Source organism: Peromyscus eremicus, chromosome 1 (assembly GCF_949786415.1).
Source record: "Peromyscus eremicus chromosome 1, PerEre_H2_v1, whole genome shotgun sequence".
Lineage (NCBI taxonomy): Eukaryota > Metazoa > Chordata > Mammalia > Rodentia > Cricetidae > Peromyscus > Peromyscus eremicus.
The window spans coordinates 116,621,474-116,644,397 of NC_081416.1; the positions used below are offsets into that span (position 1 = coordinate 116,621,474).

General features: G+C 45.9%; 1 protein-coding gene across 1 annotated transcript in view; it reads left to right on the forward strand.

The window, feature by feature from the left end:
* Window positions 1-22,924, forward strand: part of Homer2 (homer scaffold protein 2) — a 92,899-nt gene that overhangs the window by 61,853 nt on the left and 8,122 nt on the right. The window contains exons 3-5 of the mRNA XM_059253289.1: window positions 6,116-6,247; window positions 17,207-17,299; window positions 21,810-21,949. Of these exons, the coding sequence (XP_059109272.1) occupies window positions 6,116-6,247; window positions 17,207-17,299; window positions 21,810-21,949 (365 nt within the window). The remainder of the gene's footprint in view (window positions 1-6,115; window positions 6,248-17,206; window positions 17,300-21,809; window positions 21,950-22,924) is intronic.

The following is a 22,924-nucleotide window of genomic DNA, read 5'->3' on the forward strand; positions in this document are numbered from 1 at the left end:
TGTGGGCCTCTCCCTAATTACACAGTCCTCCATCCATCCATTAAGAGATTTTCCTCTCCTGAAACTGTAGCAAGCATTCCCTTGGTAGTTTTGCCATTAGTGTGTGTGTGTGTGTGTGTGTGTGTGTGTGTGTGTGTGTGTGTATCCATAAACCAGAAGTTGGTAAGCTCAACAAGCCAGAGAGTAATTTCTCCTATGACCTCTTGCCGCTTTTCTGTTTTTCCTTTGTGGCAAGAAAATGCTCATAGACTCACAGACTATATGTAAATGGTCAGCTGTAATCCAGTAAAACTCTATTTAAAAACCAGACTGTCTGTTGGCTTTGGCCTGAGGATTATAGTGTGTTTACCCCTGACTTAAATAGTATGTTATTTATTTTGTCTGTTTTGACTTCTATACAAATAGACATCCCATGTGCGTTCAATGATATCCTTTTTTTAAATTAATACTATGTTTTTGTGACTCACCTATGCTAATGCCCACAGCCTTGGTTAATTTTCCTACTAGATAGCATTTCATTATGAATATGCTACAGTTGATTATACACCCTGCCAGTGGTGGATGCTGCTTCTGCAAACCCGGCTGCTGTGAGCATTCCTGTGCATTTCCCATACTCTAGGCAGAGGCTTCTCATAGGCACAGGCTCCGAAGTGGAGCTGTTTGTTTTAATAGTTTTGTTTACCTCCAGCAGCTCCATTGCTCCACACTCCTGCCCAAACCCCGCATAGTATCTGACTTACTTTGAATGTGTTGGTCATATATTTCCACATTGCTAGAAAAATGGAGCTGATAAGTTCTGCCCGTCAACCTACCCTAGCTCATTGTCTCTAGTCTCCCAGGAGCAGATCATTCACGTGCCCAGAACTGAACTGCCCTCAGTCCCTAAGTTCCCATCTCTTTGTCCTGAACTCAGGCTATCCCTCCTGCCTACCCAGCTGCACAGGGCACTCACCATTGTGGACCCACACAGCAGATTAAAAGGTCTTTCCAGGGGGCTGGAGAGATGGCTCAGTAGGTAAGAGCACTTGACTGCTCTCCCAGAGGTCCTGAGTTCAGTTCCCCTCACAATCATCTGTAATGGGATCAAATTCCTTCTTCTGGTGTGCATGAAGACAGAGCACACTCATATACATAAAGTACATAAATAAATAGATAAATAAATAAATAAATAAATAAATAAATAAATAAATAAATAAATAAATAAATAAATCTTACCCCAAAAAAGGTCTTTTCAGCTGGTTTAGAGGTGCATGCCTACATTCCAACACTTGCGAAGCTAAGTCAGGGGGTTCTCGAGTTCAAGGCCAGCCTAGGCTACAGCAAGGTGCTTTTTCAAAAAACAGAAACATTGCTTTTCAAAGGATCTTTTTGTAAGTATTCATGTCCTTTCCTTCCTTCCTCCATGCCTGAGAAGGGCCAGCGCCAAAGCTTTGCTAGAGTCTCCAGGAGAAACACAAGCCTTTCAGGTGCAAACACATTTAGCCAGAAGGAACAGAAGGAACAGGCCTTAGCAGCTGCTGCCCAGCCTGTCTGAAAGACTCAGTCTCCGTGGACAAGGCAGGTGTAGCCAGGGGCTGTTCCCATGTCAGCAGCAAGAGAAGAAAGAATCCAAGGCTGGGGATCTTTTGACAGCATTCTTACGGGGTGTCATTCTTGCTACTCTTGAGGTCAACACTCTGGGTTTTCTGGGAGGGTACCCAGCCAGCTGTCTCCTTACATCTGGACTTACTACGCTGGCTGTGACATTGCTCGGACTGACTACCTCGGCTAGTTAAGGCACAGTAAAGTGATGCTGTAGTACTCAACGATGGCTTCCTTGCACTGTTTCTTTTCTCTCTTCCTTCCTTCTGGATCTAGGAAATCCCAGAACCTTGGGTAAACTGTTAAGAACCAGCTGAGGCACTGTGGAGCCTGCAGGGAGCCAGTGTGAGGAATTACAAGGGCAGTGTGGGAAGTGTGGCTTTCACTTTTTCCCCTCCTGGCTCGCCTCCAGCTTGTAGATAAGGGCCCTGGCACCCTCACGCTGATGACAGGGAGCGGTAACTACTGAGCAGACCTTTTAATGAGGAATTGAAGCGGATGCTGCAGCTCCCTCTGCAAAATCCTCCTGAGTTCTGCAAGGCCAGCATCTCGTGTCCAAAGGACAAACAAATCTTGTGTTACCTGTGGAGGGGAGTATACCGAAGAATTGGATGGATAGGAGGAATGTTCTGGAGTTACAGACAAAGACACAGGACCCCTGGAGACAGGAGAAAGCTTGGTTCTGACTGAGTAGATGGGCCCTTTGTTCGGGAGACAGAAGGGAAGGAGACAGGATGAGTCCATGGGGTATGCGCTGTGGTCTGACTGCTCCTTGCTCTCTCTGCTTTCCATCATGTGCTCCAGATGGAAGAGGAGAGAGATGAGCAGCTGGCGAGTGGTCTGGAAGTTCTGCTTTGAATGAATACAGGGATGTTACTGGGCTTGGAGAGTGGCTGAGCTTAAACCCATACCAACAAGCTCGGCTGGCATGCCCGAGCCCAGTTTTGCTTAAAGGACATGAAAGCAATCTTGTGAGAGATCGCATGCTTCCTATAAACACTGGAGAATAACGTCCAAGCACATGGTGAAATGTGTGTCTGGGTTGGTCCTGATTCATCACTTTGTGTCTAGGTGGGGTATATAGCTTCTCCTGGGCCAGTGTTCTCTCTGATAACAAGTGGGAAAATGTGACTTTGGGGGGCAATAGTGGGAAATTGAACGTGTGACTCAAGCACTGAGCTGCATCCCTATTCCCATAAATGTGATTTAAGGGCATCAAAGAGCTACAGAATGATGAGGACTCCAGAGACCAAGATTCTAGAGAGATGGGACCACTCAGAGGCAAGCTGGGCAGCCTCTCTCCTGTAAACATTTGCCAGTTCTGGATACAGGCTGAAGGCTGGGGCTTGGCTCTGGCAGAGATACTGCTGGGGGACGGGAATCAACACTTAGCAGTGGCCAAAGATATGAAACTAAAGACTGAGAAATTTCAAAATGGCCGACTCTCCCTCCCCCACCCAAGACATTTTTCTTAATTTACAGTGTATAGAAACCAAGTTCCTGCCAAGGGTTTACAATACACAAAAACATGGAAGTCCCAGAGAGAGTATGGAATGGACATTGGGACACCGGGCTCCTACACACCCTGTCACCTGGGCTCTTACTGCCTAGGGACAGCTCAAGACTATATGCAGAGCTGGGTCCTGCAGAAAGGCTACTTCTGGTAGAGAAACCAGTGGAGATCCTGATGATCACATTGCTTAAATGACAGAAGGGGAGATTTGAGTAACCCCAACACATGGCCAATTTCCCCTTCACAATTTGCTGGTTGGGTGGGCACTGGGTAGGTAGAGGCAGGGCATTAGGAGTTTAAGGTAATGCTCAGCTACAGAGCAAGTCTGAAGCCAATATAAGAGGCCAGCCAAGTTGGGAAGATATGTGGATTTAATAGGCTACAAAAGCAAGCTGGAAACGTCTCACAGAGTACTGACTCCACAGTCCTTGAGGGCAGAGGAGATGAAGATGCCCATCTCTCTTTTGAACTCCTTAAAGAGCCTACTCTAAGTCCAGGAGGGAACCAAAGGTAGACTGAGTCTCATGGGAACTGAAACCCAGCCTGACCCAATACTGCCCTGGGATGAAGGGATTTCCTGTCTGCCTAATTCACCCAGCAGAGAAGAGGGGGAGCTTCCTCTGGCAGATGGGCACATTCTATGGAGTCTTTGCATATTTCAGCATGAGATTTAAAAAAAAATGACTAGATCTGCAGAAAGATGGGACCATATGCCTTGAGTCAGGAGGAGAAATCAGATAATGTAAGATTCAGAGATGGTCCAGGCATCAGCGTATGTATCAAGGACTTTAAAATAAATGCATTAATATGTTGAGGAGATAGGGAGGAAATGAATAAAACAGGCAAAGGGAAGAATATCCTCAGGGATTTAGAATATTGATTGATTTTGATTGAGACCAGGTCTCACAAAGTAGACCCTAACTGGCCTGGAACTCACTTTGTAGATGAGGCTAGCCTCAAACTCACAGAGATCTTCCTGCCTCTGCCTCCCAAACGCTGGAATTAAAGGTATGCTCTACCATGCCTGGTCTTGGGATAGATTTTTAAAATATCAAATATGCTAGATTTTAAAAATAACTCAATGTAGGCAGGAATGGTCGTGAATCCCAGAACTGGGGAGGCTGAAGTTGGCAGATGGTGAGTTCAAGGCTAGTCTGAGCTACATAGCAAGACTAGCTGACTAATTAAAACTCCTTCCTTCTCTGTTCACTCCCCCATACCCCACACACAAGGTACTGAGTAGGTAGATCTAACCACAGATAGACCATATCAACCACCAAGATCAGTGAAGTAGAAAACAGATCTATTAAAAATGCCCAGACCGGGGCCTGGAAAGATGGCTTAGTGGTTAAGAACACATAATGCTCTTCCTCAGGACCTGTTTCAATGGCCAGCACCCATGTTGGGTGGCTCACAACCACCTACTATTTCTCCAGCTTCAGGTCATCCAGCACCTTTGACTTCCACAGGCACTCAACAGACATACCCTCTCCCCCAACACATACACATAATTAAAAATAAAAAGTAAATCTTTAGAAAATGTCCGCATTAAGCCAGAGAGAGCCACGATGAGAAGGGGGTGGTAACCGGTCAACGTAAGACATGCTCAGCACACTCATAAGGTCCAGCATATGTATAACCGGAGTTGCGGAAAGAGAGGCGAGGAGAAAAGATACACAGAAGCCATCTGTGAAGAGAATGGCTGAGAAGTTTCCAAAGTTGATGAGTTCGTAGGTCATAGAAGCGGAACTGATCCCCAAGCAGGATGAACAGGTCTTGCTCTCGGAATCAATTAACCACTGCTTTGAGAGCCATGCATTCATCATCCACACCCTTTTAACCACTTGCTGGTTTATGACCTTGAACAAGCCATTTGACTTTGTTGAGTCTCATTTTCCCCTTCTCTAAAGATAAGATTAGATAAAATACCTTATGAAAAACAACTTAGACATTGTTTCGTTTTAAAGAAATAGTGCAGTGTGGCTAACTCTGGGAAAGCCTGTGAGGGGAAAGTCTGAGAGCTGTATGCTATATTCCATCAGCCTTCACCTACTGGCATTCAAGGAGCCCCTAAGGATGTGTATGTGACTGACCCAGGGGCCATCTGGAACATGTTGCTTTCATTCATTCATTCATCATTCAAAACATTGGACATTTACTTCATGGCAGCAATTCTGTTAACTAGAAATACAAAATTAGAAAACACATGCGCACTGTGCGGGGGGGGGGGGGGGGGGGGGCGCAGGTTGGGTGGTGGTGGTGGTGGTGGTGGTGGTGCACACCTTTAATCTCAGCACTCGAGAGGCAGAGCCAGGCAGATCTCTGTGAGTTCGAGGCCAGCCTAGTCCACAGAGCGAGTTCTAGGATGGGCTCCAAAACTACACAGAGAAACCCTGTCTCAAAAAAACCAAAAGAAAAAAAGAAAGAAAGAAAACACGTGCTCCATCTGACCCTTCCTCCCAGGGTTTGTGGCCTCCACTTCTTTTTCCATTTGAGGTCAAGGGGTGGTAACAGCCAGCACCAGGCTCCTCACCATCCCTTACGATCTCCCTGCTCACACCAGTATGACTTGTCTATTTATTAGTTAGCCCTCTACCTACTCTCCGGATCAGAATCTTCTCTTTCCCCTTGGGAAGCAAAGGACCAGGCTGCTGGTGGAAGTACTAACTGTTTTGCTGGATGTTAGCGTGCCTGTGATTTCAAACCGGAGGTGGGGTGCGGTGGGGGGAAGGCAGTTCTGGGAATGCACACGTGACTAGCCTTTCAGGGCAGTTTGATACTTGGTATCTGTGGGGCAATAAAACATCAGTTTGGGAAACCATTCTTGTCTTAGGAGAGATGCTTTCCTTTTGGTAATGTGAAATTGAGTGTCTGAAATTGCCCTTTCTCGTGGTTGTGTCTGCCCTGGTAAGAACAGCCCAGGAGCAAATACAGCATGATAGAGGAAGTCCCCGTAGCCCCGGGGTTTGTCGGGAGAAAAGTCAGAGTTAACACTCTCTCCCCCTGGGTGTCTCCTCGCAGGTGATCATAAACAGCACCATCACCCCGAACATGACGTTCACCAAAACCTCCCAGAAGTTCGGGCAGTGGGCGGACAGCAGAGCCAACACAGTGTTCGGTTTGGGATTCTCCTCAGAGCAGCAGCTCACGAAGGTAAGTGCTCCTCTCCTCAGAACAAGGGAGTGATTGGATGCCCTCTCCTCCATTAGCTGCCTGCTGTGGCGCTGGGGGTGAGGAGACGCCCTCTCTCAAACAGCAGACTCCTTGAAAACTGAGCAGTCTGTGGAGGAAAGGAAGTTCATCTTCAGCAAATGCTGTTCCCTGGGAAGCCAGAGAAGCTTGACTGGCCTGGTGGTTCTTTGGGCACCCACTAGGCCACTTACCATTTCCTGGGGCCGAAAAAATCTCCAGATCACAGAGTCCAGACACACAGGGCGAGAAGCAGAGGAGTTGAGGTCAGGTATAGTTAGGATGGGGAATGTCCCCCCAGGTCATGCTGTTTGGGAAGGTTGTGGAATCTTCAGGATGTGGGGCCTCAATGGAGGAAGTGTGTCACTAGGAGCCAGCTTTGAGACTTTATAGGTTGGCCTCACTGCCTGTCCACTTTCGGGGTAGCCAGCTTGTACCTCCCACCGACGTGCCTTCTCAGCCACCATAATCCGCACGCACCCTTTATTAAGCTGTGATCCCTTTTCCCAAAGATCCCTTTGGCCACAGCAGCGAAAAGAGCAACTAAGTTACCAGGGCATTGGATATCAGGATGGGACTCTCCTCTGCCCCACCCCGCTATGCTGGACCTGTGGACTGTGACTCCGGAGGGCGGATGCTCTAGTAGGGACAAGTGCAGTGCCAGCCTGCTGCTCTGCTGGACAAAGCGTTCCGGGGACCTGAAGGTCCTCTGGCAGGCAGACCCCTGCTTCTCTGCATTTAAGAAGCAGCAGTCTCCACAGACTCCCCAGGTCTGCAGCAGCGTGGTGTGGTACATAAGGCACTAGGTGGAGGTGTGAGGAGCGGGGCAGGCAGAAGCGTGGCCATCTCGTCTTGGAAGTATGATCTCGAGTGAAGTACTACTCTGGAGAAAGGGCACCGTGTGGCCAGCTTCTCCACGGAGCACTGTTCACTGTGCTCCACGATGCTGGCTGCTGCTGGATGCTTTGTGGGGTCAGAGGTCAGGGTGACTATGGAGAGCAGGAATGTGTCTTCTGGCACCATGGCCAGTTTATCCATAGGGCTTTTGATCCTAAGAGATTGTACCTGGGCATCCACAGAGCCCTGGCTGCTGTGTAGCTAGAAAGATTGTCTTCTGAAGGTTGGGGATTTCTAAGTGGCAGTCATGTGGAATATGAGTGTTTTTAGCTCTCTGGTTACACTTGAGCCCAGGAACATTGCTAGTTCCTAAGTCTTTTTGTCACTAGTTAGGGACAAAATTGTCCAACTCTGTTTCTTCCCTTCCCATACACCTCTGACCTTGACCATTTTCCAGGGTCCAGTGTAGATGTGAGTCCAGGCCCCAGGGGTCCCACTGTCATCCCACTGGCAGGAAGCAGCAGCCACAGCCCCAGCACTGGCACCATGATGTGTGCCCCAGAGGGGAGCTGCAGGCACCTCACCCAGTCTTCTCTGATGTGACTGCTAGAAGCCAGCTTTGAGTGGTCTTGTCGGGCGTGCTGGGACTTCTGGATTTTATTTTGTGACCTTAGGAGGATCCTAACCCAAAAGTGGAGTGATCAGATTTGCATTTCAGATATTCTTTTTTTCCCCCCTTTCTTAGAAGCAAGTCCGATTCGGTTCAGGGTAGAGCTGATAAAGGTTTGAGGAAAAGATAGAGAATTTTAAAGAACTTTTAAAAATTGACAGGTCTTTGTCAGACAGATGAGGGAGGCCAAGACTCTGGGATGATGATGGATGGATGCTGACAGTGTCGTCTTCTGAAATGGGGGCGGGAGCAGGTGCAGTGTAATGGAGACCTCCATCCGAAGTGGAGCATGGCTTTGTGTGCTTTCCAACCCTGCCTGGTAGGGAGAGGAGATACCAGGGAGCCCCCACTCATCACCCAGCACTCGTCCGCACACCTTCTTCATACCTGCAGGCCTCAGGCTGTTGGACAAGCATCTGGTGGTGTCTGAGCCATCTTAGCAAAGGCTTCTGCTTCTATCTAGGGCCAGAAGTTCCCTGGAGCCCAGAACAGTCTGAAAGCACCACTCATAGCTTCCGGGTCCACTCTCTTTCACTCTGTAGAGGAAACCAGGCAGTGAAGACAGACAAAGGGAAAACATCCGTGAAAAGGAATCAAAAGGAAAACTCCAAACAAAAGTAGGACAGTGTGAAAATTCAGTTCTTCCTGCCTTGGAGGACTGAAAAGACCTTGATCCCTGCTACTTCCAGTTCCTCCCAGACGAAGAAAATGTCCTATTATTAAGGAGGAGTGTCCGGTCTTCCTGAGTCACTCTGGCAACGCTGGCATCTCTGCTCTGTGACTGTGACCTGCCATCATCACAGAGATTTCTGAAACAAGCTCTCAAATATGTCCTTTGTCCAAAATATTTCACATCAGCGTTTCCCTTCTCTTGGAAGGGAACGATTAACCACACACCGATAAATTGCCATGAATAGAGGCTAGCAGCCCGGACAAGTGGCAATTAGCTGGCACAGAGGGAGCCTGGGCCTGAGGGGTTCCTGAGGCTTGTGTGCTGGGGGACAGCTGTGACTGAATATCCCTGACTTCTCAGCACAACCACCCACAGACCTACGAGGGGATCAGTAATCAGACGTTGTGGGCTGGACAATGAAACGCCAGTGTGGACATTTTCACCTAAGAACGCTTTAAATGTATTTTTCTCTCTCCAGCCCCCAGAAAGAAAATAGATGCCTTGTGCTTAGCTTTCATTTAGAAGGACCACTCGACAGCCACCTCCCAGGAAGTATCACGCAGACACTTTTTGCTCTTTAGACAGGCTTTCCAAAAATAATAAAAGTTGTATATTCCTGGCTTGGAATTGGGGGCCGTGCGTCCACTGGAAAAGACACGATACTTCAGCCCACTGAGGAATGTTGTAACGGAGCGTGCATTCTCTGCTAAGATAAGGTCATGGAAAGAGACCAAAGGAGATAGAACCATGGAGGTAGAGACGGTCATTAACATTTGGTCTTTCGTCATCTGACCTCACACGCCCACCATCCTGAGTTTCCTTCCTTCTCATTTATTGCAGACAAAGGAAACATGTTCTTTCATTAGGGCGAATAGCCCAGAATAGAATCTTCACTACTCTATGGTGGATGCATCTCAACCCACATCCCCATGTGGCCTTCGCCACAATAATGTGGTGATTATCTTAACTGTCAACTTGACACAGTGGAGACTTGCCTGAGAAAGGTCTCAATGAGGAATTGCCTGTGTTGGGTTGGCCTGTGGGTGTGTCTGTAGGGGATTGTCTTAATTAAGTTCATTGATGTGGGAAGACCCAGTCCACTGTGGGCAACACCATTCCCTAGGCAGGAGGTCCTCCACGGCGTGAGAGTGGGGAAGCTGAGCAGAGCACATGCAAGCAAGTGAGCATGCATCTGTTTCTCTCTGCTGCTGACTGTGGATAGTTCCTGATGCTGTGACTGTCCCACAGTGATAGGATAGAACATGGAATTGTGAGCTAAAACGAGCCTTTTCTCCCATAAGTTGTCAGAGTATTTTAACCTCAGCAAGAAACATGAAACGAGGGCAGGGTCCCAGTGAGATGTCTCGGTTGATATAGGCATCTGCCACCAAGTCTAATGACCCGAGTTCAACCCCTGGGACCCACATGGTGACAGGAGAGAAATGACTCCTGCAAGCTTTTCTCTGACTGCCGCATGCTTGTCGTTGTACGTGTGTATACACAGTAAATAAATGCAATACAAATTCTAAATAAAAATCATCTCTTGCCCACATGTCCCCTTACGTTTCCTTTATTAATTCAGTATAGTCCTAAGAGTATGACCTAGCCTCCTGTCTCCCGGGCATCTGATCTAAAGGCCAGTTTTCTACCTGGGGGGCTGTGAGGCATTCTTCTAATATATTTTAATTAGAGTGCTTTTGGCTACAAGTAACAGAAAAAAAAATAATCGCAGTGCTTAGAAGTATAGGATTGTTCTTATTATGTAAAGAGAAGTCCCGAGACACACTGTTGTTAGCACTGTATGGTTGGTTTGAATAATAATGGCCCCCATAAGCTGATATATTTGAATGCTTTTTAGTCATCAGAGAGTGGCACTGTTTGAGAAGGATTAGAAGGATTAGGAGGTGTGGCCTTATTGGAGGAAATATGTCACTGGGGGTGGGGCTTGGAGGTCTCAAGCTCATACCAGACCCAGCATATCTCTCTCTCTCTCTCTCTCTCTCTCTCTCTCTCTCTCTCTCTCTCTCTCTCTCTCCCTCTTTGTCTCTTTCTCTTTCTCCCTCTGTCTGTCTGTCTGTCTGTCTATCTTTCTCTCTTTCTCTCTCTCTGCCTATGGATCAGGATGTAGCTCTCAGCTACTACTCTAGTACTGTGCCTGCTGCCATGCTTCCACCATAATGTACTAACCCTCTGAAACTGTAAGCAATCTCCAATTAAATCCTTCCTTTTTAAGAGTTACCTTGGTCCTGGTGTCTCTTCACAGCAGTGTAACAGTGACTAAGACAATGTATGTGCATGTATGTATGTGTGTGTGTGTATGTATGTATGTATGTATGTATTTTTGAGACAAGTTTCACTATGTAGCCTGGGCTGGCCTCAAATTTGTCAGCCCCCTGCCTCTACCTTCTGAGTGCTAGGATTACAGGTGTACATCATCATGCCTACCTATGGCTGTTGCATTGAAGAGATTGTAGAGGAGGCAGGAATGGAAGTGTGACCCTTTAGGAGGCTATAGTACAAACCCAGGTCACACAGGTTACACATGGCAGTGGCCTGGACCAGAAAAACAGGGAAGTGTCCACATGGATCAGATTCGGGATCTATTGTGAAGGAGGACCCAAGTAAATGCTTCCTTTCCTAAGAGTGGCCTTGGCCATGGTGTTTCCTCACATCAACAGAACCATGACTGAGACACCCTGGTTCCACACTGTCGGGTCTGAGAGTTGGCTGCTTCGTGTACTCATCACATCTGCATTCGGGGAGAAAGTGTGGGGGGCAGGGATAAGAGGGTGGGGCCAGCACTTTCCTGAGAAACGCTGGGACAGACGTCATCTTTGGCTCCCCTGTCAGCCCTGGGTCCTCAGCTCACCCCACCAAAATGAAATAAATTAAAAGTAGGTTGCCATGATCAGCCCAGACGGCTCTCATTCCTCTTCACTGATCCAGACAACTACGAGATTCTGTTAAGCTAATAGACAAGAAAATACTCAGTTTTTAATAGGCAAGCAATAGGGTTCAGGTCTTCCAGAGTGTACCCACTCCAAAGCAAGGACACATAGGATCAATTGGTAATGGTCTCATTTTTCATAAATGACGATAATTTTGGTTAAAATTATTACAACTTTAGAAAATGACCTCAGAATTTAAAAAACAAAACAAAACGTGTATTTGGCAATATATTGCAGAAAACTCTGTTTTGAATATCTTTCGATCCATGAGTTTCACTATAGGAAGCTGTAAGGAAATATTGGTGGCAAGATGCAGCTTCTACGAGGATTTCCTTGCAGGGTCAGAGAAAGAAACAGACAGACAAACTGAAAAATCCAACAACAACAACAACAACAAAAATTCAACATAAGGAAACTGATTAACTGGACATGCTGATGTATGTCTTTAAACCCAGCACTTGGGAGGGAGAGGCAAGCAGATCTCTGTGAGTTCCAGGCCAGTCAGAGCTACATAGTGAGACCATATATGTATGTATATATATATATATATATATATATATATATATATATATATATATATATTTTAAAAAAGGACACATGGATTTCCCTGGAAAGGGGAAATGAATGAGATCTCCATGAGCAAACTGGGGGTGACAGGGGAGCAAGAGAGGGTAGGGGATGGAGGATGAGAGCATAAGGGAACGGGATGGTCGAGCTGGAACTGGACGGAGTGGGAGAGCAATGAAAGAGATACCATCATAGAGGGAGACATCATGGGGATAGGGAGAAATGAGGTGCTAGGGAAGTTCCCAGGAATCCACAAGGATGACCCCAGCTTAGACTACTAGCAACAGTGGAGATGGTACCTGAGCTGGCTTACCCCAGTAATCAGACTGGTGAATACCCTGTCATCATAGAGCCTCCATCCAGTAACTGATGGAGGCAGATGCAGAGATCCACAACCAAACACCAGGCTCAGCTCAGGAAGTCCAGTCAAAGAGAGAGAAGAGGGGTTCTATGAGCAAGGGGCATCAAGATCATGATGGAGAAATCTACAGACAATCAAACAAAACTAGTGGGAACTCATGAAATTTAGATCAACAGCTGTGGAGCCTGCATGGGACTGGACTAGGTCCTCTGCATAAGGAGACAGTTGTGTAGCTTGATCTACTTAAGGGGCCCCTTGGCAGTAGGATCAGGATCCATCCCTGGTGCATGAGCAGGCTTTTTGGAGCCCACTACCTATGGTGGGACATCTTGCACAGCCTTGAGGCGCGGGGCGGGGGGGGCTTGGACCTGCCTCAGCTGAGTGTGCCAGGCTCTGCTGACTCCCCTTGGGAGGCCTTACCTTCTTGTAGGAGGGAATGGGGGCGGGGGGGGTTGCGGGGGAAGTCTGGGGAAGCGGGAGGAGGGAAGAGAGGGGGATCTGTGGTCAGTATGTAAAATGAATAAAAACTATTTCTTAATAAAAAAATTACAAAAAAGGAAAATTGATTAAATATCCAGGATAATATTGTGTAGCAATTAAGGTAATTTAGTAGAAGAGTTTATAAATGCTTGGAAGTATTGATGCCATATTATTAATTTCAGAGGTGGTTATAAATGAGATATACAGCATCATTTCATTTTTAAAAAAATGTGATGAGCCGGGCGGTGGTGGCGCATGCCTTTAATCCCAGCACTCGGGAGGCAGAGCCAGGTGGATCTCTGTGAGTTCGAGGCCAACCTGGGCTACCAAGTGAGTTCCAGGAAAGGCGCAAAGCTACACAGAGAAACCCTGTCTCGAAAAACCAAAAAAAAAAAATGTGATGAATACATATATGCATATAGAAAGCTTATGTGATTAGCGCTCATCTCTGATGAGACCATAGGTTTTAAAAACATCTTTTGGAACTACTGAGATGACTCAGCAAGTGTAAAGATGCTTGCCCCATGTCCTGAGTTTGATCCCCGGCGCCCACATAAAAGTGGAAGGTGAGAACTGACTCCGTAGGCCATCCTCTGACCCCCATACGCACACACAGACACAATAATAGCAAAAAATTAAAACAGTATTTTTCTAAGCTTGCAAGTGTATGTGATTTTTTAGTATAATAAAGGAGAAATATTAGAAAGCTTTAGACCTGGAGGCAGTCTCCACCAGATGATAACTTTTTGAAGATTCCATACCTGGCTCTGCTCTCCTGGTAGTCAGAGGCTGTGAAAGGATCTCTCCCCCCAGCCTCACAGGGCCTTGGATTGCTTCCAGTTTTTCATTACTGAAGATAATGCTAGGATTATGATCATTATATTGAAGGCCCCTTTTTTTCGTATTCTCAATTATTTTCTCTGCGGTTTCCCAGAAGCGATATCACTGCGTCAGTAGGTATGAATATTTTTGTCACTCACAATATGTACTTCCAAATTGCTGCTCAGTGGGGCTGCACCAAAACTCGCTACCAGAAAGATCTCGCCAGCACCGGGGTTTGTGATTGTATTTAGTGTGCGCTAATTTTACAGGCAAAGAACAGCACCTCATTCTATTACTTCAGATTTCCAGCCAGGCCGAACAATCCTCCTCAGAGATCATTTATTTACTGTATTTTTACTCATGGATTTTGTTGTCTTTTGTTATGTTGTCCTGTCCTGGCTGAGGGCATTTCCCCTGGCTCTTGTTTCTCTTCTGAGTTGGGTATTTTGTTTTGTTTTGTGTTGTTGTTGTTTTTTTATTTCTGCACTCAAAGCTTTGAATGGTTACATAGTCAAACCTGTCACGTCTGTGGTTTTCTTTCATGGCCTCCAAGTTTAGAGCATTACTCTCCTACCCCTCAAGCAGCAGGCTGATGAAGGCTTGATTCTGTTTGCACCCCGGTCTGGTTTTTTTAAGTTGGTCTTTCTCGTAGCTGCCTTTTAACTCATCGGGGGCTCAGTACACTTTCCCAGTTACCGTAGCTGGATAATCTTCTCCGTTCGTTTACTGTTCCTGCTGCCATCGGCTCACTGCTCAGGCGATAGGGCCCGATTCTCATGGCCCCTTCTGCTCTGTTCTATACCAGCGGGCAACACGGAGTTTCGTTTTGTTTGTTTAGTTTTTTGTTGTTGCAGTTTTGGGGGGTTGTTTTTGTGGTTTTGAGATAAGGTCTTACATTACACTCCAGGCTGGCTTAGAACTCATTGTGAGCCAAGGCTGGCTGGCTTAGAACTCTCAGTAATCCTCCTGCCTCAGCCTCTCAAGTGCTGAGATTATAGGCGTGAAACACCATGCTCAGCTTATAGTGTATTTTAAATGAGGACTTCTTCGAAATGTATCTGATAGGGCTTCTCTTGTTTATAAATATGCATTTTAAAGATTTTTTAAAGACTTATTTACTTATTATATATAGTGTTCTGTCTGCATGTACTCCTGCACACCAGAAGAGGACACCAGATCCCATTATAGATGGTTGTGAGCCACCATGTGGTTGCTGGGAATTGAACTCAGGACCTCTAGAAGAGTAGTCGGTGCTCTTAACCTCTGAGCCATCTCTCCAGCTGCTATTTATTTTTATTTTATGTGTATGAGTGTTTTGCCCGAGTGGATGTATGAGCACCATCTGCATGCAGTACCTGCAGAGGCCAGAAGAGGGCATCAGAACCCCCGAAACTGATAATAGAAATGGTTGTGAGCTGCCTTGTGAGTGCTGGGAACCAAACCCCTGCCCTCTACAAGATCAACAAATGCTCTCAACACCTAACCCATCTCTCCAGTCCCATTTTCTCCTCTCACTACTTTAAAGCTTTTTTTTTCTTTTTTTTCCTGAAATTTCCTTTTTCATTTGTGTCTGCTTGAATGTAAGCAAAATCCTTTATAAACTTTGAGTTCCTTGGTGGAGAGGGGCCAAGTCTTTGACAGGATTGTTTCCTTTCTCAGTAAGCAGAAGCACATTCATTCAAGAATAAACACATGTGCCTGGGACTGGCATGGGGTGGGGAGTGGAGAGGGAGGCGCAGTTTGCCAGAAGGAGAAGCAGGGTCCCTCCCCATCAGGGGTTCCCCAAGGAGTGGGTAGTATTCTCCGTTCCCAGGGAGTCTCATCTGTTTTAAGCAGCAGATAAAGTGATTTTCTTCTGACAGCTCTGGAGTGGTCAAGTCTGAAGCCCCCATGTCTGTAGCTTGCTTAGTAGGCCTGCAGGGGAACGCGGGCTGGAACAGGCCTGCAGGGGAACGCGGGCTGGAACAGGAAGGATGCCCTTTTCTGCTCACACGGGCGCTCTGGGCTTGCCAGCACCCACTCTTTGTCAGGGTTCCCAGTGCTGCTCAGAGGGCTGCAGCCTGCTGGCTTTTCTTGTCTCAGGGTTGCCCTTGTACCCCCGATTTATAATGCCAGCATCCTCTGTCAAGCCCTTCTGCGCACTAACAACATACTAAGGGACTCAGTCCCTTGCCAGTCAGCAACGGTGAGCCAGCAACTGATAGGGTTTTCCTGTGACTTTAGGATTTTTAGAAAGATTCTTTAAATGTCCCCTTTAGATTACGTGTATGTGCTTATCTGGGTGTGGATTTGTGCACTGAGTACAGCGCACAGAGACCCCAGAAGAGGGTGTGGGGTCCCCTGGAGCTGGAGTTGCGGGTGGGTGTGAGCCGCCTGACCTGGGTGCCGGGAACCAAACTCGGGTCCTCCACAAGAGCAGTTTGTGCTCTTGACTGTTGAGCCACCTCTCTAGCCCTGACTTTAGGACTTTTGAATTACGGAAATATTAAAACATTTTTTAAAAATAGAGAACAGAGCAATAAACAGTGCGCGTATCACCTAGATTTCAGTATTCATTGTATTGGTTCCTTTCCTTATTGCTGTGATAAAAGCAACCTAGAAAAGGGTTTGTTTGGGCTCGTGCTTTTAGGGTGGGGCGGACAGGAAGTGGCTAGAGAAGGGTTTGTTTGGGCTCATGCTTTCAGGGTGGGGCGGACAGGAAGTGGCGGCCTGATCCGGGTGTATCTGCAGACAGGAAGCAGAGAGCTGAATGCTGGTCCTCAGCACCTGCCCACTCCATGTATTCTGAGATCCCAGCATATAGGATGGTATCTACATTCAGGGTGTGTCTCCTAGGTGGTTGCAAATCGAGTCGAGCTGACAGTGACCGTTAACCATCACATCAGCACTTTGTCATGTTTCCTCATTCTTGCTGAAGCATTTAAAAGCAAATTATGTGATAATTAAAGATCTAATCATAGGCTATTTATTGCATTTTTCTATTTTTGTACCTAAAACTAACCCCCCCCCCCCAACATTTTAGGCGTTTGGTTTGTGGTTGCTGCTGCTGTTGCTTGTTGGGGTCTAACTGTTCATATCAGGCTGCCCTAGACTTCTTTATATGGCATGAGCTGGCTTTGAACTTTCAATTCGGTCACCTCAGCCTCCCAAGTTCTGGAGTGCCAGGTATGCACCACCAAACCCAGCCTCGTTTTCCTTTCTCGTGGCGTTAACTTCCAAGTTCTTGAATCCCTTTAATGGAGTTTGTGGATTTTCCCTCGGGTTCCTTCAGTGGGGGAGCTATTAGGTACTGTTAATCAGAGGACTGCCAATTTGTGCTTTCTCTTAGTTACTGCATCCAGCTGGCATCAGTAACTTTGAAACTGCTTCCCGTCTGACGGTGGCCATAGTGTTTATTGGAAAAGGGGATTTCTTGTCTTTGTTTCCTTTTAATGACAGATAAAGATTTTCTGCCATTTGTACCTAGTTTATAGGCTTAAAATGGATACAAAATAATAAAGGTTGCTACTGAATATGACCAGGAATAAGATTAAAGTAAGTCCTAATAACTGTTCTGCATGTTCAGTTTGCAGAGAAATTCCAGGAGGTAAAAGAAGCTGCCAGACTTGCCAGAGACAAGTCCCAGGAGAAAATCGAGACCTCGAGTAATCATTCCCAAGTAAGTCATTTGTCCCTGAAATAAATATGAGTGTGATCAGTAATTGAGATTCCTTATTCCTTGTCACTCTTGGCAAGAAACAGGTAATTTTAGCAGCAGGGCATTCTGAAGGCATTTTTCAACTGTTAGCCTGCTCTCCAAGAGATGAAGTGACATGTTTTTTTATGAGATTTTGGAACTTCTCCGGTGTAGGACTGTATTCTTGACAGAGACTGTTGATACACTCTGAGTTGCCTGTTCCCAGGCCAGGGAGAGCTTGTGTGGTCACTATGTTTAAAGGTCACGCTGTAACTAGTGGTAGAACGCTTACTTAGCCTGTTCAAGACCAGGCTTTGTGCCCGCACCGCAGAACGGGGCGGGGCTTGGTTAGTGCACAGTGTCTATGCTAAGGCCTATCATGCTAGGTCAAGGGCAGTGTTGTGCTTTGAACTCTAGCAACCTTGAGGAGAGGCGGCGTGAGCGGTGAGGCAATGTGTGGTGACTGTTGGGAAGTCCATAGTGAGATGTTCTTCAGTGACTGCAGGCACCTCCTGCTCACTAGGGAAAACGCTTAACAGAAGACTGGTGGGAGGTGGTATTCCTGCACGCTCTAAGTCTGAAGAGATCTGGCTTTGCCAGGATTTGAGTAGTCTGTCTGCTTCAAAGTGTGATAATGATGGCTGTAAAAGACCCATTTAACCTGAGATTTAAAAAATACTAGCGTGCCTGGTGTCTTTGTTGATGAGAGAAGGCTTGAGCATCTTACAGCTAGAGACAGGGAAAGGGAGACTCCAGGAGCAGACATGGGATTTGGAGTAAGCGTGATGGCTGAGCCAGACAACCTGGGCATCTGCCTTGTACACTTCTGCATCGGGTATGGAGATAAAGCCTGGAGATGCTGTGAGACCGGGGATTCCTCATTATCATCCAGTTCATTAGCTAGGTGGTCAGCAGACATCAGAGTCGTTATATGACTACTGATGTGGAGTTGACGTGAGCATGATGTAAGAGCGTGCTGCGGGATGTGTCTCAGGAGGGTGCTGGGGGGTGGGCGGAGAACTCCTTGGCCTGCGTAGCTGTGGTGCAAGTGAGCAAGGGTTGGCTGGAGGGCACAGCGCCTAGGAAAGAGCCAGGAAGACCGGGCACCTGAAATAATCGTGTTCAACACCCGACCTGACCACGAGCCAAACAGAAAAGCTGAAGGCCTGGAAGGTAAGGGAAAGAGGAGGTCGGGAGCGAGAGCTCTGGGCAGAAGAGCCCTCGGCAGTCACTCGGGATGAGAGAGTCCGCCGGGGCCCTGGTTTGGCCCGCAGACTTGGTGGCTGGGATGACCCCGACGGGCAGGGCTAGGTCTGTCTTGAGGTGCATGCCCACACTTCGTCTTGGGCTCACCGTAAAAAAGACACTCCAGGTAGGTTTATGGGATTGACTATATGCCAGGCTCCAGGTGGACGGGAACTTCCCTGGACCTTTCTAAATAGTCCTTAATCCAAGTGACAGCTTGATTTCGTGGAGTAATCACCTAGGGTGAGTTCTTGAAATGGAAATGTGGGTAGAAACTATAGACATTTTCTCTTTGTGTTTTGTTTTTAATTTTACGTTTAATCATGTGTGCATGTGTATCTGTATGTCACGTGTTGGGGGTGGCCGAGGAGACCAGTAGTATCAGATCCACTGGAGCTGGGGTTGCAGGCTGTCATAAATCACCTGGTACACGTGCTGGCCATTGACCTGGGTCCTCTGGAAGAGGACCACACACTCTTAACCACTGAGCCATCTCTCCAACCCCGACGCCCCATGGGCATTTTTAAAGCTTCCTCAGAAATGGTCCCTGGTATAGAGAGTTCTAATACACTGTCTTTTTCTGAATACCACATTTTATAGTGATATCTTTAAATTTAAATATCTGAATTTATCTAAAATAATTTTTTAAGGTTATCTTGTTGGATAAATGTACCTAATAGGATATTAAGTAGAAATGAGTTTTTGTCTCTTGAACTTCAGTTTTTATTCATCTCTGCAGAATCCTTCATTGTCTGTTTTCCTTGTTCTGAACCATCGGCTGCTTATTTCCGTGGATCTTTTCAGTGAATGAGCACTCTGACCAAATTACAAATGACAAAAACATTTAGTATAGGTTTTGTGCGTATTTGACAATAAAAGCAACACCACATAGCACACTCTCAAGAAAGAAATAAGCCCCCGCCCCCTTAGGCTGGGGTTGTAGCTCAGCAGTAGAATACTTACCTAAGAAGCACAAGGCCCCGAGTTCAAACCCCAGCACTGGAAAATAAGCTCAAGGCCATGTGCTGTATCGCCGTTGGAGGATGGGTTGGTAGTATTCGAAAGTGTGTATTTTTATTATATCTTGCTAGTACATTTCTTTGTATTACTCTTTTTAACCTTTTAAGAAAATCCTTTGTAAGTCGTGATCATTTCCTCCTGGTTTCCAGTATTCACTTTCAAAACTGCTTTAATGCCCTAGTAATATTCCAGTTTGTATCATGACTTACTCCCTTAACCTCCTACAATTTGGGACAGCTGGGGTTTTTTTTTTTTTTCTCACTAACATAAATACCGTGGTGATGAACATCCCTCCCCATCTCTGAGCATTTGATCATTCTCTGCAGGATAAATTCTGGAAATGGGAACACGAGTTGAGGTGTGGGCATTTAAAGTATTGAGGTATCTCCTCAGCCTACAGCAATGTTGAGTTCAGACTCCCACCAGCAGTGAGTAAGGTTTTTTCTTCCCACACCTCACTAAGAAAACTTGTTGATTTGACAGATGAAAAGTGTACCTCCATTGGCTCTTTCCATTTCTAGAGACACTGAATGTTGTTATGCTATTGGTTACATGCATTTCTTTTTTTGTAATTATCAATAGTCTTTCTGTCCTTTTAAAAAGAGTTAAAGTATTCATACATCATTTTCTAAGGGCTTTACATATTTTAATATACTATTAAATATGTAATACAGTATTTTATTAATTCTTTGAGACTTTCATATAATGTATTTTGATCATATTCACCTCCCAACTCCTCCCATATTCACCCCCACATCTCCTCCCAACTTTTGTCCTCTCTCTCTTTCTTCCTTTCTTTTTTTTTTCTTAAATAACCTACCAAGTCCACTTTGTGCTCCCCTTATACCTTTGGATGTGACACTGTCCACTGGCCCATGGCTGACCTACCTGGGGCCACACCCTTAGAGAAAACCCATTCCCCCTCCTCCACAAGACACCGACTGTCAGTAGCTCCTCAGTTAGAGGTAAGGGCTCTTGAACCCCGCCCTCCATGCTTGGCTATTGACTGGCTTGATCATGTGCCTGGTCAGACAGTCACAGCTGGCTTTACACACTTTAATATGTGTGAAAATGTTGGACCTATCCTGTGTAATGACCCTTAGTGCCCAAGTGTTTGGTTTTGGCCCCTACTTCTGCTTCCTGGCCCATGTTTTAAAGGAAATCCAAGGTATCTTAATAGATCCAAAAATACTTCAGTATGTAACTCTAAAAAAATGAGGATTCTTGGGCCAGCAGGTAAGAGTACTTGCCATACAAGCCTGATGAGCTGAATGACTTCTGCTCAGTCCAAGGAACCTGCAGCTGAAGAGAATGGATTCTTGAAAGTTGTTCTCTGACCTCCACATATGTGTTTGCACGTGTATGCAAATTTTTTACACATCTAAATAAAATCTTAATTTTAATGTAAGAAAATAGCTCAAGAGATTTTCAACATGGAAAAGATCTTTAAATTTCACTTTTAATACCTGCTGCATATATTTTCCCTGGGGTTTTGTTTGCGTTTTAATTTTATTTATGATTTCTGTTTTGTAGTGCAGAAATTTAAGTTAGTCAAATTTATACATTATTCTCTTCACACTGCCTCTGTGCCTATTGGAGGCTAAATAAGATCTCAGATCGTATTCAAGACTAGATGAGGTTTTCCTCCTGGTGGTTTGGTTTATTACAAAAAGCCACTTCAGGATGTTCATAAGAATGCTAAGCAGTATTGAAGCCAGCAGACACTGTATCTGATTCCTGTGTTTTTAATAAATACGTTGGTCTAACTCTCCATAGCCGGGATCTGTACGTCAGCTCTGTTTCTGATACTCTTTCTGTATCCTCAAGGATTTGCTATTCCTCAGGCTCTTTGTTTTTTAAAGCAATCCCTTTGTCAATTGTAACTTCTGTCCTGGGGTCTTTAGGGGACCAGGTATTCAAGCTTGGCAGGCAGGGATTGAACACAGAAAATAGGAACATAAAGTTTGAATTAAAAAGCTCTGAGTGGTGGCCCAGGTATTATGTTGTTAGTAAATCGCAGACTTTATGAACTCTGTGTGGTGTGTTTGGGGTCTTTAAGCCCTAGGATTATTGTCTTGGTCAGCCTTTTTGCTGATTGGTCTACACTGCATTCTGGTTCAATGAGTCGGTTTGTCCAGACTCATAAACACATATTTTCTCATTATGCCTAATTTGCTGCCAATGTAAGGACAAGCAGTAACATGTGAAGATAATTCACTTTGGCCAGGAATCTGGGCGTGAAACCCCATCTTCCACTCAGGCATCCAGCGTCAACGGGACGGATGATGAGAAGGCCTCACATGCGAGTCCGGCTGACACCCACCTCAAGTCTGAGAACGACAAACTGAAGATCGCTTTGACACAGAGGTGAGGCTGCTTCCAAATCCACACCCTCTGTTCTTTACGCTCTGTTTTTCCTGGAAGCCTTTCCGGCTGGGCAGGGTTTCCGGAACTGGAAGAGACGACTGTCCTGCTCGGAGAATCACATTTTACCTCCTCCTCCGTAAACTCAACTTTACCAGTTGGCTTCACTGTCTGTCTGTCAGGCCAATCATTCAGTGTGTATGAGTGTGTTAGTGAGAGGAAGTGTGTGTGGAGGATATAATTATGTGTGAATGTGTGTGAGAGAGTCTGTTTTGCTTTTTAAGAGCAATATTTACCATTTATTCACCTAGGACAAGAAAGAGTTAAGCATCCAAGAGAAGCATATAAAACCCTGAGAAATGTCAGCTCTCTTTGAAAAGCCAACACCCACGCACTCCGGTGTGCCCTGTGCCTTCCTATTAACCACTGTGCTTAGGATCTATGAAAAATACCTTTCAATAAACTCCAATTCTGCTTTAAAAAATCTAAAATATGAAAAATAATATGAAATCACATACAAAACCAATAATAATCCTATCTATAAAAAGGATAGGATAGTATTTGAAAAAGAAGTTTTCTTTACAGAATTAACTAGAACCATAAACCCATGGAATAAAGTTGGTGAGGAGCATCCAGGATGACGTCAGCACGTGGTTTCGGCTGCTGTTTTGAAGCAGGATCTTTAGCATGAGTAAGCCCCACCTCGCTCTGTAGCTGAGGACAGTCTTGAACTCCAGTCTCCCTGCCTCTGCTTCTCCGGCGCCAGGATCATAAACACGCGTCACTTTAAAGTGATTTTTGAGGGTCACAAATGAATGACTTAATACGTCAACATATGATTTCTGGTCTTTAAAAATATTTATGGGGAAAATTTTATGGAGACTCGAGAGATGGCTCACCAATAAGAGTGCTTGCTGCTCTTGCAGAGAACTTGAGGTCCGTTGCCAAAACCCGCACCGGGTGCCCCATAATTGCCTG